Source organism: Dama dama, chromosome 33 (assembly GCF_033118175.1).
Source record: "Dama dama isolate Ldn47 chromosome 33, ASM3311817v1, whole genome shotgun sequence".
Lineage (NCBI taxonomy): Eukaryota > Metazoa > Chordata > Mammalia > Artiodactyla > Cervidae > Dama > Dama dama.
In genome coordinates this window covers 36,607,346-36,624,757 of record NC_083713.1, presented here as the reverse complement: position 1 = coordinate 36,624,757, position 17,412 = coordinate 36,607,346, and the positions used below count along the sequence as shown (strand labels likewise).

The following is a 17,412-nucleotide window of genomic DNA, read 5'->3' as shown; positions in this document are numbered from 1 at the left end:
TAATAGTTTCCAACTTTATGCAAGTAAATGTTAAAAACAGCAAATGCTTCATTTCTCTAAATTGTCCTCATACCTGCTTAGTGGACTGGGTCAATTTGTTGCTTCTAAGTAAACCTTTGTACAGTTTGGGCACCAGGAGGATTGAATCAGCAAAGGCTTCTCATTTCCCCTGAAATGCTTTTCTTTTAAACACTTTCATGGAATCTTTTCCAGCAGAATCAAATGCAAACTAAATTATCATTTAATTCATAATTCTAATCTAAGTAAGGATAATGCTAAGGTGGACACTTGTAATGAATGCACACCACAAGTTATTAAATCACATGTTTTTTTTTTTTCAGCTTGGGCAGTCTTAGGAGTCCTCTGTAGATTTGTAAATCCTCATACATAGCAAAATGTTCTGTCCCACATACCACATGGGCCTTGGTCTTAGTTTACTAACTTATGGCTTGATTTTGGATGCTTAGGTAAAAATTCATCAGTTAACATATATTGTTAAATTGAATTAGAACTTGCTGATTTCAACTTGGGATGTGCTCACAATGTGGTGATGGGGAATTATTATTTAATTCTTGTGAAATGGGACAAATTGTTCTATATACATGATATCTAAATCCTTTAACAAAAATCTCCAGTAAAAGCAGGATCATGAAAGAAGAAAAGTTTTATATACTTGATTTTTTTCAAGTATATAGGGGAAATTACTCCATATTTTTTCTGTGTTCTTTGCGACTGAATGATCAGCCAGATGCTTTTTGGAACTCAGGCCACATGAACAATTTCTCTGACACAGCCCAACTGCAACAACATTTTTCTATTCCATACTAGATAAAACAAAGCTTCAAATTTGATCATTTAAAATGACAGCTGAAATGACAATCTATTTGTCGATTAACAATGGAAACCGCTCAGTCTTAGGCTGGAGGTTGGCTAATGGAATACATGAAATTGGACTGAAATGCTTTATAATTAGCCTCCAGTTACTTCTAGATTTTTATGGCATATTCCATTTCTGCCTTTTTCTAGTTAAACTGACTTTTTTAAAAATTTTTTTGCAGGGGGGCAGGGCACTCCAGCTAGCATGTGGGAATCTCATTTCCCCAACTAGGGAGGAACCTGTGCCCTCCTGCAGTGGAAGCATGGAGTATTAACCACTGGATCTCCTTGGAAGTCCCTAAACTGGATTACTTAATAGACATTAAATAGCTTTAGGTATTATTTTTTCTTAATGTTATTCTTAGTGCTATTTTATTATTATTATTTCTTAAAGTTGCTTTCTTGAATACTATGTAGAAATAGTATTCTAAATAGCAATCAGAAGAAGTTTTTTAACCTTTTCCCCTTTGCTAGAAATGAGACTGCATAATCATTCCTGTTACAATCATTGTACAAAGGAAAAAGCTGGCCTGTTTCATTAAGCTTGGAATTTTTCTGACTTAGATGACTGAAAACTCTTACAAAAAACAAACAAAAACCTTGTTTCTGTATGTCGACAGTCTATCTACCCACCTTTTCTCACAGGATACAATTCTAAAACATTTATGAATTGTCTTGTGGGTATCTCTCTGGGTTCTGGATGGGTTGAAGAGCGTAGAGTGAATGTCCTGATGGAGAGGTGGACCCATCCATCTTAAGGATGATTACAGAAAACTTTTACATTTCAAACAATCTGGGAACAAATGCCTGTGCTCTCTCCATCATTTATGGAGTTTTTCCTCTCAATTATTTATCATTTTTATTTGTCAGACCTAACAGGTGGACCCAACTTTAGGTTAAAGAGAGGCATTTAATGTGCTCTCTTATCATTTAAGATTTCCCACTGGTAACAATTTTGAGATAAGTTGAGCATTTTCCAGTCAAGTGCATTAAAAATGTTATTTCATTGGAACACTGGGATCTAAAATAAATGTCTTCATTTGATTTCAAGTACTTTAGTTCCTCTCTAGCATCAAAGAAAGTTGAAAACAGATTAGCATCACTTTTCTACATAAACACAGATAAAAATCTACCTTAAAACTTAAAATAAAGATATATTTATATATTACTGAAATGGATAACAAAAACTAATCATTCTTTATTATTGGAGAAGATGTTCCTAAGAGGTGCCAGATTATAACAACAATATTGTTAAAGGATTGACTTCATAAAATTAGAATTTGACCCATTCCTATTTTGTAAAAACAAGTTTAACAATGCATATATTTATTCTTAACTTCAATAACTTTCATAGAAATTATTTTGGAGAAACACTTGCTAGACTTTACTGACTTTTGTATGACAATGTGAAATCACTAAACCAGTATTAGAAAAAGATAATGTTTATTGCTATTCTTTGAAACATAGGCGTATGAGTTAAAGATCTCTTTCCATTCTTATTTTCTGGAACATTAGATTTTTGCAGTTGAATATATACAGAATTTAATAAAAAAAAACACATGAGTGGGGAAGTAAGAAAATTGCTCTTAGAATATATATATATCTCTTAAAATGGGTTCTTTTTTTATGATGTGTGACAATCATCTAAATTCAATGTAAAGAGGATGTTGAACATTTAACACAGTTCAATTTTCTTTTTTGGGGGTGGGCCTATTAATTGCTGCTCTCATTGAATCAGTGTCTCTCAAAGGGTAACTGACTCCTTAAATTAGCTTTCAGTGTTTAATAGCTACTTTGATATTCTATTTTCTGTTCATAGAAAAAGCTGAGCAGAATATTCCAAACATTCAGTCACAAAAGAGCTATTGCTAAAAATACATATATGTTTGTGTGTATGTATCTCATGGGCCATTATACATGCTATTGTTCTAAAATTATGAGTATTATAAAATATACACAATATAAAATTTTATTCTATTTATTATTATTTTTTGGCCACACCATGCAGCAACATAAAATTCCTAAAAATTTCACAACATAAAATTTTAAAATAAATATTCTCATATTCAATAGACTATACTGGCACACTCTGAAGTAAGTACAATCCAACTTTGAAGAGTATTTAGACTATTTTCAACATGTTCTAAATGGTTAAAGCTCATTTATTTCTGTTCTGTCCAACTATCTTTTCAATGCTTGTGATCACTAAGGAAGTCATTGAAGATACACTTTTATTCTTCACAGTCTGTAACAGTAACATTCTACTTTCATCTCAGAAACTGTAACACCTCCCCCTACAATAACCACAGTCAAGTTGGGAAGATCCTGGGTACCTCTATGTCATAACTTTACCAAGGAAAGAGAACTTCTTGAAAATATCCTCAAAATGTATATATATAAAGTGTCCTCAAATTTGGACTTGAACTGACAACTCTTTCTATTCAAGAACTGAGTTTATTTCCTCAGAAGTACAGAGCCTATGAGGACAAACCACTTTCACCTACAAATGTATTTTAGGAGAGAAGAGGTCCAATATGTTAAGCTTCTATTTAGTTCAAGTCAACCTGCAAAGTTTCTATATATATCTTTTCATTTTTAATATTTCTTTTTGAATGCAAACTCCTTAGCTCCACATGGTAGACATGGTGGGAGGGAGGTATAAGTGGGGACTGAAACCTGAAGAGTTCTGGTGTTTTGTTGGGTAGGTTGTGGGCAGTAATTGTGAGATTCAATGTGTCTGTCACCAGTGGCCAATGATGTGTTCTTCCCTCTGGTTCTTGATGCCTCTGCCAATTAATTCACAGTCATCATTACTCTTGAATATATGCCCTCAAGGTATTGTTTCAACTGAGCAGTAAACTAACTCTAAAGTAATCAATACGTTTCATGGGCAGTTTTTCATTTATGTCACCTTCATATCATTTGGGATCAATTATCTTCTGAGCTTTCTTTATTCTTTATAATTGCTTATATGCATTTTTTCCCTCCCAGATATTGATTCTATATCAAGAAGTAAAGAATGGATGGCCATTCAGATCTTTAGATTGGGGTGATTGGGACTAAATTGCTTTCAGCAAATTTTAAACCTGCCCATAGCACCATAGAAACCTGAAGATTGGAATAGGCTCTCAGGCTCTGGATGGTGGTTTAGTCACTAAGTTCTGTATGACTCTTGCTACCCCATGTACTATAGCCTGCAAGGTTCCTCTGTTCATTGGATTCTCCTGGCAAGAATACTGGAGTGGGTTGCCATTTCCTTCTCCAGGGGATCTTTCTGACCCAGGAATTGAACCTGGGTCTTCTGCATTGCAGGCCGGTTCTTCACCAATTGAGCTACACTTTAGACTGGAGCTAACTGTGTTTTCATATTGACTTACTCACTGATACACCAGGAAACTTCAAAAAGTCACAGGCAGGCAAATGCCTTATCATCAATATTTTATATAAAACAGGTCTTATACACTAAGCCTGAGATTAAAGGAAAAGTCTTCAGAATCAATAGAAATGTCTAGTAGCATTAGCACAATATAAATTGTGACATGCTCTTAGGGCTTTATCTGGAGATAAAAACGTTTGATTATTTAGCTTGAGAATGAGGAAACTAAACAAGCTTGAAAGGAGATTTAATAAATCTTCAACTATATGGGTGACATTATTATACAGACAGTATTGTTAAGCTGTGTTTTATTTTTAGTGAGATCAAAATATGAGATTAACTTCAGGATAAGGGATTTAGATTAAGTCGATAGAACAGCTTGACTGTTATGGTTCTGGTTTTTTTTTTTTTTTTTTTTTTTTGGTTCTGGTTTTAGAAAAAGTCACCAGGAGAATAATTAAGGACATTGCAGAAATATATTATCACCTAGTTGTGAGTGGTTTATTGTTCTTCAATCAGCCAGAGGATTAAAAAATTAGCCTAATTCAACAGATATTTATTCACCATGCTTTGCTAAAGGAGTCTACTCTTTGATAGAGAAAAAAACATAAATATACCAATAACCACTGCACAGGGCATATTTAAAAATAAAGATCTTCCTTGAGTTACTCTGGGGTTATAGTACAATAAACCCACTGTAAGTTGAAAATCATAAGTTGAAAATACATTTAATCTACTGAACATGATAGCTTAACCTAGTCTAAACATGCTCAGAACATTTACATTATGCTATGTTGGGCAAAATCACTTAACAAAAGCCTATTCTACAATAAAGTGTTGAGTATCTCATGTAATTTATTGAATACTGCATTGAAAGTAGAAAACAAAATGGTTGTAAGTATATTTGGCTATTTCCCTTGTGATCATGTGGCTGGCTGAGAGCTGCCACTGTCCAGCATCACAAGAAATTACATTGTGAGATATCACTAGCTGGGAAAAGATAAAAATTCAAATTTGAAATATAATTTCTACTAAATGTGTATCATTTTGCACTACTGTAAAGTCAAAAAATCACAAGTTAAACCATTGTAAGTTAAGAACCACCTATATAACAAGATAACAAGAGGGAAGTGTCTTAGGAATTCATAAAAAAAGAAAATCTGTATTTTTGAGAAAATCAAGAAAGAGTTCACATTGAATATCACTGAAGTTTAACCTTGAAAAAAGTAATTTAATTTATTAAAAAGTGGTGCGGTATAGCTTTGTTTGTATGTGTGCACATATGTGTGTTTGAAGACAGGGAGGTAAATTCTGACTAAGGAAAGCATATAATCAAAAACACAAAAGTGATGTACATGGAAGAAAGGGCAGCCAAGTTACCTTGGAATATAGAGCAAGTTAAAGCTAAGAGATGAGCTCCCCTTGGGAGAGGATTCAGAAGAAAGAGGACCAAGAAAAGAACTGATTAAAAAGGCAAAATGAGGAAAAGAATCACATGGAAGATGCTCAAGTGCATCATTAATTCATTCATTCTTTCAACAAATATTTGTTGAACAACTGCTGAGGCAAGCACTGAAGCTTTAGGTGACCAAATATTTCCCACGAGGTTTATGATCTACAGGCAGACATCATTGATTAAATAATGATGCCAATCATACAGAAGTGCAACTGGAATAAATGTTGCAAAAGAGAGGAGCTGGTAAGGGAAGGATGTTATGAGATAAGACTGAAAAGGTTGGCATAGACTCACCCTATGAAGAATTTAGGGAATGGGAAGTCCTTAGAGGACTGTAAATATATGGGTGGCATAAACCAAACTGGATTTAGAAAAAATAATTACCAGTGGTCCAGTGTAAACAACAGATGAAACAGGGGCAAGTTGGCAAGGTGAGTTGAAACACGTTTCACTGACCCAAAGTCGTGGTTATGAAGATGGAGAAGAGTGCACCAAAAAAGACCTAGTCTGAAGAGTAAATGGCTGTGTTGAAGGTACTAATAATAAAACTTGTTGACAAGGCTGATGGAGAGGTTGAGAGAAAACTGGTTCCTAGAGAGACTATCTAGTCTGTGCAATGTGTTGAACGGTGGTGCCATTTACAGACATGGCAACTGATGGAGAGAGAGGTTTCCAGGGCACGAATGATTTCAATTTTAAGAAGTTTGAGTCGCTGTTGTAATTTCATGTAGATGGTTTAATAGGCATTTGGATATAGGAGGCTGAAGTTCAGATGTTCTGGTATGTGCACGCTAAGTGGCTTCAGTTGTGTCTGACTCGATGCAACCCTATGTCCTGCAGCCTGCCAGGCTCCTCTGTCCATGGGATTTTCCAGACAAGAATACTGGAATGGGTTGTCATGCCCTATTCCAGGGTATCTCCCCTACCCAGGGATCGAGCACGCGTCTCTTACGTCTACCTGCATTGGCAGGTGGATTCTTTACCACTAGTGCCACCAGGGAAGTCCCTAGATATTCTGATGTTAAGATGTAAATATGTACTTCTCCAGAGCTTCTGTGGTAGCTCAGATAGTAAAGAATCTGCCTGCAGTGCAGCCGACCTGGGTTCGATCCCTGGGTCAGGAAGATCCCCTGAAGAAGGGAATAGCTTCCCACTCCAATATTCTTGTCTGGAGAATCCCACGGACAGAGGAGACTGGTGGGCTACAGCCCATGAAGTCACAAGGAGTTGGACATAAACTGAATGACCTAACACTTTCACACTTTCACTTTCATGCATATTGCCTATGTGAAAATACTATAGGGCTTCCTAGGTGGCACTAGCGGTAAAGAACCTGCCTGCCAATGCAGAAGACAATGCAGGAGACGTGGGTTTGATCCCTGGGTTGGGAAGGAGGAGGGTTCGATTCCTGGGGGAGGGCATGGCAATCCATTCCAGTATTTTTGTCTGGAGAGTTCCATGGACAGAGCAACCTACAGTCCATAGGATCACAAAGAGGCAGACACAACTGAATCGACTTAGCACACACATGTATGCAAAAATATAATTAAACTATGGGTATAAATAAAATTACCTAGGGGAAGAGTATGATAGAACAAGAAGAGAAGAAGAGGGCCTAGGATCGGCTCTTGAGAAACACTGTTGGGAGTTATCAATCAGAAAACACATCATTAGCTACTGAAAAAAGCAAAGGATTTGCCTTCCTAAAATCTGAATTAAGTTTACCCTTGACATAAGAAGTACAATGAGCATTTAAATAAGCAAGACTAATATTCACATGCTCCACATTTAAACTTTAGAAAAGAATGAATTACCTTTGTCTCCTTCACTATCAAATGACAATCTCCTTCGCAGTTTACAGTTGTCTGCTTCAGAATCATTCATGGACTGTGATCGTAGTAAGAGATCAGCCTTTGTTAATGGAACGTGAAGATAAAGTGGAAGATTATTCAGTCTGAATATAGTGTATCATCAGTAAACTCTACTATTTCATATCATTTCAACCACTTTAAGACTTAATTAATAGATTGCAGGCAAATAACTACAACACTTTGCTTAATGATTTTCTCTAAATTATAAAATAGCCTGAGAATAATTCTAGTAGTTTAACCAGGGAAATCATAGTTGTAGAAGTTATTTATCAGGAATGTTTGGGGATGATGTCAAAACTTGCAGACAACATATATTCCTTCCTGTGTAATATATTTTATGTAACTTGGAAAAGTTAAAATAAAAATAGCAATAATTTAAAAAATGGAAAAATCTGTATCATTGCAGAAAAACATGTGTAAACTAATTATAATTAGCTATGACATTTAAATTACATGGTAAAGATTGCAAGGTTAAATTTCACAACAATAAATAGAAGGTCGAAATCAATAAACACTATGCTCTGAACCCTATTTTGTTCCCCATTCTTCCTTCCTCCCTTTCTCATAAACAAAACTGGACGTTTCCAAATAAATAAAACAAATGGAAGCTTCTGTTTTGTTTATTTGGTTGCTGCCTAAAATTTTTACAAATAAGTTATCTGAGGTAGATGCTTATTTTTTGAAGCAAAATAAGAATGAGGTCAGTCACATTAAACTGCAACTTGATAAAATTTTGAATTAAAATCATTATAAAAAGCATATACTCTGGGTAACTTGAACCTCTTACCACCTGATTTTTCAACTTTCAGTATTTTGAAAAGAAGCAATTTTCTGAGCTGGTGCTTTGGGTTATCAAATGGTACTCTGGTGACCTTAAATTCTTTAAGTCTCTCACAGTATCCTGGGAATGACTATAACTCCAGGGAAAATGAAATCTACCATGTTTTACCTAACTATTGACTTGAGAATCTTACTTTCCAGAGACTTTATTAGTTAACATTAAAATACACTTGCAAATGTCAAAACATTTGGTTTCTGGCAAAAAAATGTATTTAGAGTTGGAGTTAGGATTATGAGTTTGGTGGGGAGGGGGAGGAGATAGAGAATAATCTAGTAATAAATTGTGGGCTGCAACATAAAATCTACTCTTAGAATACTCGCGGGTGATAAGGACATATTTTCATAGTGGAGGGTGAGTGAGGGCCTTAAGGGCTACACTCTCAAAATTGATCCTATGTTAAATCACATGCAACATTATTTAAGATACTATTTCTACTAGAGTATATGTTATTCATTCTGCATCAATAATTTTGACTTAGGTATAGGCCTGATTAATTTATACTTCTACAATTTAGAAATTGTGTTAAATATGTACCTAAACTTTAAGAATTTAACTTCTTCATGATTATTGAAAAGATACTGCTAACCAATATACAGTGTAAATAGTATCTGAGAGAATATTTTAACCTCTGTATAAGATAAACTCTTTTTAGGTGATTTTCAATAGCCTAGAATCACCCATTTATAACAAATAAATGTCACATTCAATATAAAAAAAAGGCTATTATAGATCAAGTATATCTCCTAAAAGTTTCTAAAAGGTCAAATTGAATTGAACTACTAAAGTTATTCAACATACTTGAGTGCAATTAGACCTAATTCTTTCTTTATAATTGAGAAATTCTAATATTAAGTTGGCTTTTCTTTTCAAATATTCACAATTGTTTAACCGTTTACACTATTTCACTTGATCTTTCAGAGGTCCTTGGGCAATCTAAGGATAAAATAAAACGTCAGAGTCCACAAATGAGCAGGTAACATATACCTTTGCACTCTCATGCCTCAGGTTGAAAGTCAACTCTAGGTTTGTGAGAAAGTGATCAGAAAACTCAGGATACATGTCCAAAACCTCTAGCAAGTCCTCTCTCTGAATCTTATGCAAGTCACAGTATGTGAGCGCTCTTACATCTGCGTTAGACTTTCCAGGTTTGGCATAAAGATGGACCATTTCTCCAAATATATCATTTTTTCCTAAAAGATCGAAAAGGGGAAGAAAAAAAAAGGATGAAGGAAATCTGAACTTAATGTTTTACTTTTAAAAGTTGAAGGGGATCACTGACCTATCCCTGAACCAAAAATTTCACATTAAGACCCAACAGCCAACAGACACTTGGGTAGCACAATCCTAGGGCCACGTACTCACTGCCCCGGTCGTCTTTGTTTGCTGACCAGAATTTTACCTTTTAGAGCACTGGTCCTGGTATAATCCCCACTATTTCCTAGTTTTGATTCTTTGGCTAAGCATCTGGAATGCCGCAGACACGGCTTTGGTTTGCTATGTTTTTGGCAAGAGTCTAGTATGGTCTAATTCTGTCACTCTAGGAATAAGGGAAAGGCTGTGGTGAGTCACAAACTTTCTATCTCAGAATGGTCTCGGAAGGTGATGCCAAGCATGGGGTTATGGTAGATCTCTTTTAACTTAGAGGACTGGGGGTACAATTTGCATATACCTGGTTTCCTTTAGTAACTACTTTTGGAACTGCACTTAATAATACATCTAGTTATATTTTTTCAACAAATACAGTCATGTTTTTAAACTGTATGGCCTTTATTCCAAAAGTGTGTCCTTCCTGCTTTTTTGCCAAGCCTGGGGTTATTTTAGTGTCTGTTTTCTGATGGGCCCTTCCCATCCCCTCTGCCTAGCCACATGTCACTTCTTTCCTAGGTCTCCTTCAACTACGAGGATGATAATGACAGGAACAACAAATGCTTATTGAAGACTAAGTAGGTGTCAGGCTCTGCATCAAATGCTTAGGTGTATTATCTCACTTGATCCCCAAAATAACCTAATGAAAAAATTACTAATTATTATCCAAATATTATGAAAATGAAAGAGGATTAAAGAGTATAAACAGATTAAGTCAAGGTCACCTTCTTAGTTGGGTGAAATAAAGGTAGAAAGAGAGCAGCCATAACTACATCCCACGCATTCTGACTCCAGTTAAAATCTTTGCACACTTGATATATCTCATCTCCTCCCATTATTTTCCCTGAATGTCATGGCCACTTAGATCTTTCTGTCTCTAAAGCCAAGATACTTAAAAATTGTACCTATGAAATACATGTGCAGTAACTACTGATGGAGTATTGGTTATGTAACTTTTAAAGGTAGTAGATGGCAGTGTAAAATGTACCTTTACATATATACGTATATCCTAAAGCTACTTTTCAGATTTAGAAAAACCTCAGTGGATCTGTTACTTATCTTTTTGGTAAACAAGATCATATATAACCCAACTATGGAAACTACCAAAGACTTTTAAACAAAAAAATTCGAGGTAAAAGAAAAACTCTGTGATGTTCTTATTTTAAATGTGAATGTAATGGGGAGAAATCAGATGCCATATCTTTATAAGAAAAATTGATGTTGGAGAGAATACTTCAACTTTAATTTAAATAAATAGCTTAAAAAATGAATGAGGACTCATAATTTCTGAGACTTTTAAGTACAGATTTACATGGAAATGGAGACAGGAAAGGAGAATCTCTTGAAATTCTTTATAGTTTTGATATGTTAGTATCGATATTATCAGAGAAAAGCTCTGAACTAAATTCAGCATGAGCTTTGTATTTGTATTTTACATGATTGTAAGTGAGCAAAGAGTAAGCCAGTCACCATGTACAGCTTAACTACATTCTAAAATTACTATTTTATAAAGCAAGACAGCTTGTTACCTTCCTGTAGAAGTTAAGGCTGGCTGATTTGAAGATCAGGAATGCAACGATGCATGCTTCTTCCCTGGCAACAGACTAGAACTGTCAAGGCCAAATCAAGTGAAAATCTCACTTTACTCTGTAGCTGCTAAGTGATTTAAGATATATTTTTATTCTTGGTCTGCTTATTGGATTATAAACCAAATTGTACCTCTGATCAGGTTTGAAATTTTTTTAAAAAAAATTTCTCATCATAATATAATGATCAAGATATATAAATTTCTCAAACATCTTCATTCATTTATTGGGTTCTGTGTTATGCCCATTGGTTCTATACAACAGTGAAGAAAACACAATATCCTCATCCTTTGGATGTTAACATCAAGAGTCAAGTAAAAGGAAATCATTGAATTAGGTGCTTTTTATTTAAATAGAACCAGATTTAATCCATGGGGAAAAAATGAGCGCACATGTTCCCAAACATTGGGAGTGGGTGCTCCCAGGGAGACACAGCCTTAAACTTACTGGCTAGGGGATAGGAGAGAACAAAAACTGATCTCATTTCTCTCCGCTCCCTTGTGCTTTCCCATTGTTCTAATATTCTAAAGAAATCCTACCAGTTCACACTGAATAAATTTATTTTTGAAGAGGCAGATTGGAGAGATGGACTTTCTTTTGCACCCAAACCAGTTTAACTCATGAATTTTTATCTCAACACCTTGATCCCTGTGTGTTGTTTATAGCCCTATATTACTGATAACCTAGGTAAGGACTCATATAATTCTGTTTGATGGGACACAGTATAAAGTGTACAGCCAATAGACGAATTCATAAACATACAAACCCAGGTCATGACAGGCATTGGCACATGCTAGCAAGTATGCTTACTACATATACATTTTATTTAAGGTGATAAGGACTCAGCATGAGTCCACGATCCTGTAACACAAAAAGGAAAATGCTATTTTCATATATTTGGCCTCAAAGGCTTAAGTGGCTGCCAAGAATGGAAGCATTTATACATCAGAGAACAAGTAAGAGAGTCAAGAAAATGTATTTTCTGCAAGGTTAATTTGATTTGAATTGAATTTTAAGTAAAGCTTTAAAATTATTCGTCAGTCTTAAACAGTACTCATAAATAAATAAGAAAGTCCTGTCTTCTGTCATTTTAAACTATGCATTACACTGGCTAAAAGCTGAATTTGTGACTATCCAATTTTAAAACACTCACCCAGAATAGCTACCACAATGTCATCTTTGAGGATTTCAATGGAGCCTCTGGATAAGAAATAAAGCGCAGTGAGCACATCCCCACAGTGAACCAGGGTGTCTCCTGGGGGTGCATGGGTGGTCTTGAACTTCATTGCCAAAGCTCTAAGGCAACCTTTACTTGCCCCCCGAAAGGCTTTGCAGTTTTGCAGCAAAGTCTGGTTGAGATGTAGACAAATGTCAGCTTGTAAACATTCTGGGAAACCCTTTAGGACCTGAAGAAAAAAAGAGACAGAGTTTCATACTACCAGCACACAGAGGACCTCCACCTGAAATAAAGTATATTTCTTGTTCATAGCACCTCAGGTGTAGTAACTGTCACACAGGAGTTCTTATAGTGCTTCCACTTCACCTAACTTAATGAATATTTGGTTTGCTAAACATGTCAGAATCTGAACTCAAATACGTGTTCTCTGAATTAACTGCAGGCATTCAGACTCAACACAAATGCTGCCTCATTAAAATATAATGCCTACAACATTTCACACTGCTTCTCATTGCCTGCATTATGTTATGCAGCACCATTTGTGCACAGATATAATGCAATGTGACAATTAATAAGACATAATTAATGAAAGGCGGTACAACTAGAAAGATAACCTTCTGAAGGGATCTCAAGTCAATTTGGACTGCTATCTCTGGTATACATCTCAGTTATTATTGATATAAATAATGATCCTGAAATAGCCATGGTATTTGTAAATGTCATATACCAGAGAGGGCTCTTAGCTAACAATACATGAGTATTTACATTTCATAAGCACATTATTTTGCACTAAATATTTTGATAAGTACTGAAAATAGAGAAAGGAAAGGAGAAGAGCAAAAATACTTTAAAAGTGCAGTTAAAAAAAAAAAGGTGCAGTTCAGTTTTCAGAAATGGAAATTGTGCCAGAATTTATGATGCATACATAAAGCTTCTAAGAGCTCTACTGTCTTAACAACCTATTCAGTGACTAAATAAAAATTTGTAAAAAATGATTAAACAAAATCTTGTGACAAGTGCTGCTCACTTTAAACTGAGTAAAATTTTATGTTATTAAAAAAAAAAATGTCCCGTATGCAATGGGTCAAAGATACTCAACTCTTGCTTCTCTGTATGTTTCTTAGCTATTTTGGGTGGCATATAGAGATTTAAATTCTCAGGTTGACTTTCCTCTGTCAGTAAAAATAAATTCATTTAAATATTCTTTGCAGTAGGGGGAGGAGGCATTATAAGTGCCTGATAATGTAATTTTAGGATTTCCGACCTTTTTGGGTCAATCTTATTATTGCTGTCCACTATAGCTAAATGTAATAATAAATAATTTGTGTATGTAATTTTAATACATGTGCCCCACAGAAGAGCTTCAAATTAAATCATATTTTAGTTAACTTATACATATGAAAGCAGCCACGAGGATCCTGCATCTGCAGGACTACTGTGTGATGTAATTGGTCAGACTGGCTGTGACATGATACAAAAGAATCATTGAAAGACCTGAAACACTACAGCCACTGTCTCCCATCTTGCTTCCTTCATTGTAGTCACTCAGAGAAATAGCTCAAGAGTGTTTTAGAAGAAAAGCCATATACTATGTGTTCTGGTCATGAATTTGCCACAGGTTGATGCTTGTGCAAGTCACTTTATCCATCTGTGATTCTTTGACAGAGAATAAGAGCCTTTGCAATACTCAAATTTGTCGTTAAGTTACCAATATATTGTGTGCCAATTGCAAGACACTGTTTACCCAGCTCCACACAGCTGCATAAACTCAGACTTTTATCCTGAAGTTTCTGTAGGACCTAGCTCAGACCCAAAGAATGAGCTCTCTCTCCCCTTAAACTGTAACCTTCAGGCTTCACCTCCATGATTGGACTCCTGTCACATTTCCTACTTAGACCAGAGATCTCTCCAGAATGATAACTCTGTCCATTTCTGCCTTTGGGGTCGGAGACCTTTTTCCTACTCTTTATTGGGATTATAAGCAGCCCAGCTCCTCTCATGAAAGTAGTCCTCTAGTTTGCTGATCCTTCTACCAGTTTAAACTAATCACATTGGCTTTGGCAAGTGATGTTAGACTAAAGATAAGTAGGTTTGGATACTGTCTTCTGCTATGGTAGGAACAGACTCCAGTTCACTGGCTTCTTTGCTTATGATTTTATTTTCCTGGCTGAAGCCCACTACTGTGATCTCAGCCTAACTCTCAGGTATCCTTATACAAATAAAAACATAAGGAATATTATTCCAAGAGACAAATTGGATATGCCTATTTTTCCCTTAGGATTTATCTATAGTATGGTACAAAAAGGCATTTTATATTTCACACAAATTGTGGAGCTACTGGGTTTCTCCCGTGGCTTGAAGAATCTGCCTGCAATGCAGGAGACTCTGGAGATGTGGGTTCAATCCCTGGGTCAGGGAGATTCCCTGGAGAAGGAAATGGCAACCCACTCCAGTATTCTTGCCTGGAGAATCCCATGGACAGAAGTGTCTGGGAGGCTACAGTCCATGGGTTGCAGAGTCGGATACAACTGAAGCCACTGACCACCACCAGTGGAGATACTGCTACCGTTATAGTAGTCAGAATGAGGATGTTGAACTTACAGCTGCTAGCTTTCTATTTTTCCTGAGGTTTCTAAGATATATTTCCTGAGTATAACCTGGTTATAGAATAAAAAATTGTGCATGAACACATGTGTGTGTGTGTGTGTGTGTGTGTGTGTGTGTGTGTATGTGTATGCGTGCTTTGAGCTGGAGATGCAGATGAGATCAAGGTAGGGGTTACATACTTACTGGGTGTGATATGAGCTATGGAATCAGATAGGCATGAGTTGAAGTTTTAGTTCCATCCCTTACTAGCTGTGACTTTTATCAAGTCAATTAACTTTTCTGGAGATTCATTTTCTTTTACAGTAAAAATAATATCTACCTCACAGGGTAGATATTAATTAATTATCACAATTAAATGTGATAATGAATGTAAATCATCCCGCGCATTGTAGACATTCAATAGAAAGTTGACTTCTGACTTTTCCTGTGGATTTTTTTCACACATATTTATTGTTCCTAAAGAACTGTTACATTCTCTTTGCTAGAAATTGAGAGATACAGTGCCCAATGTATTTTTATTGGTCTCATTTGGTGACTAGGAAATTCACCACTAAATTTTGTGTTCCATTGCCTCAAGAGAGTTTTAATTATTTTTCCTTTCGTCTCTCTAACTTTTGTTTCCTCTTTATGACTTGTGTTAAATATTTTGGCTTGTCATTTTGCACTCAAGTTTTCACTGTGAGTTGTCTTAAATCCTTTTTGAAAGTAGTCAGTTACTAAATCAATTTAGAAAGATGTTTCTGGAATTCCAGTATTCTTGGAGTCACCCATGAAGACTTAAGGGCATTTGGGAAAGTTTTTCAATATCTTTCTCTTCTCAAGTGTCTTTCTCATGTGTTGTCAGCTCCTAACACTCATCCTAATAGAAGTGACAATCACTGGAGAAAATAACCTCTAGTAGGAGGTACCATGGGGCTTCCCCGGTGGCTCAGTGGCCTAAAGAATCCACCTGCCAATGCAGGAGACACGGGAGACAGAGGTTTGTTCAATACCTGGATTGGGAAGATTGCCTGAAGGAGGAAATGGCAACCCACTCCAGTATTATCCTAGGGCCGCAGGAGCCTGATGGGCTACAGTTCATGGCTACAGTCCATCACAAAAAATTGGACATGACTTAGTGACTAAACAACAACAAAAGAGGTACTACAGAATTCTGAGGAGAGGCCTTTGTTTGTATGTAGTGGGGGTAAGATTCACAGATCTTGGCATGAAGGACTTGTCTAGATTAAGGAATCCTCCTATGATGTTAGCCCTTAACTGACATTCCTAATTTTCTTAAGTCAATTATATAGAACTCAGTAGAAGCTAAGATTTATTCATTGAATCTCTTCCTAGCCCAGAGATTTGGAAGTCCTAAGTAAGTTAGCAGCATTGGAATCTGGATTATACCTATGTAAAGGGATTTTATAATGGGAGTTGTAAGAGAGGGAGCTGTATTGAAACAGAGCTAGAGGCACATTGAAAGGGTGGGAAGAAAGGGTTGGGTTTAAGTGGATATTCATCCAAGGCACCCCTTCCATTGGTCCCAGCCATGTTGCCTTTCTTGCTTCCAACGGAGTTCCTTTTCTGGGCAGGTGGTTCCTCTGCTAAACTACCTGACTTGGAACTTCCTTATTTAGCATTCGAATAGTGGCATTTATTGAGCCTTAGCAGATAAAAGCGTTAGCATTTTATTGAGCCTTTAGCCTGGCTAAAAGAGAATCTGTTTCAAATACATAAGTACAAACCGGGACACAGGTTGGTTTAATGATTATTGCAGTCATGCTGCTACGCTCTACACAAGCTTCTTGTTCGTCAGCCTCTAAAGCTGTTATGAGGGTACATAGCATCTTTAGCTGTGCAGATGGAGCCATTGTTTTACTGAGTTAGCCTGATGTCAGACTAAGGCTATTGCTCAGTTTCATGGCCTGCAGCTTGGAAAAACATTCTTCATTCTTTTAACAAATATTTATTAAGTATCTACTGCTCATAACAAGTATCTATTGTTAGGAGAGCATAACAATGAATAAAACATTCTGAAAATATCCCTGGTCCTCAAGCCTCTAAATGCCCTGATTAGAAAAAAACAGATATAAGGTTACTCAGAATTTCCCACATTTTCATGCCAAATTAGACTTTTATAATGCAAGTTTACAATACTAATGGCTGTTCAAAGGAACTATCAAGGTAATAGCTAATTTAAGGTGAGTAAAAAGTTCCTGAAAGTTCCAGAGCATTTTTTTCAAGGCTGATAAAAATTCCATATCTTAATTATGAT

General features: G+C 36.0%; 1 protein-coding gene across 1 annotated transcript in view; it reads right to left on the bottom strand.

The window, feature by feature from the left end:
* KCNH7 (potassium voltage-gated channel subfamily H member 7) overlaps positions 1-17,412 on the bottom strand; it is a 489,034-nt gene that overhangs the window by 16,228 nt on the left and 455,394 nt on the right. Inside the window, exons 10-12 of the mRNA XM_061135198.1 lie at positions 12,525-12,777; positions 9,405-9,610; positions 7,523-7,619 (exon numbers count right to left, since the gene is read on the bottom strand). Coding sequence (XP_060991181.1) covers positions 7,523-7,619; positions 9,405-9,610; positions 12,525-12,777 — 556 coding nt within the window. The remainder of the gene's footprint in view (positions 1-7,522; positions 7,620-9,404; positions 9,611-12,524; positions 12,778-17,412) is intronic.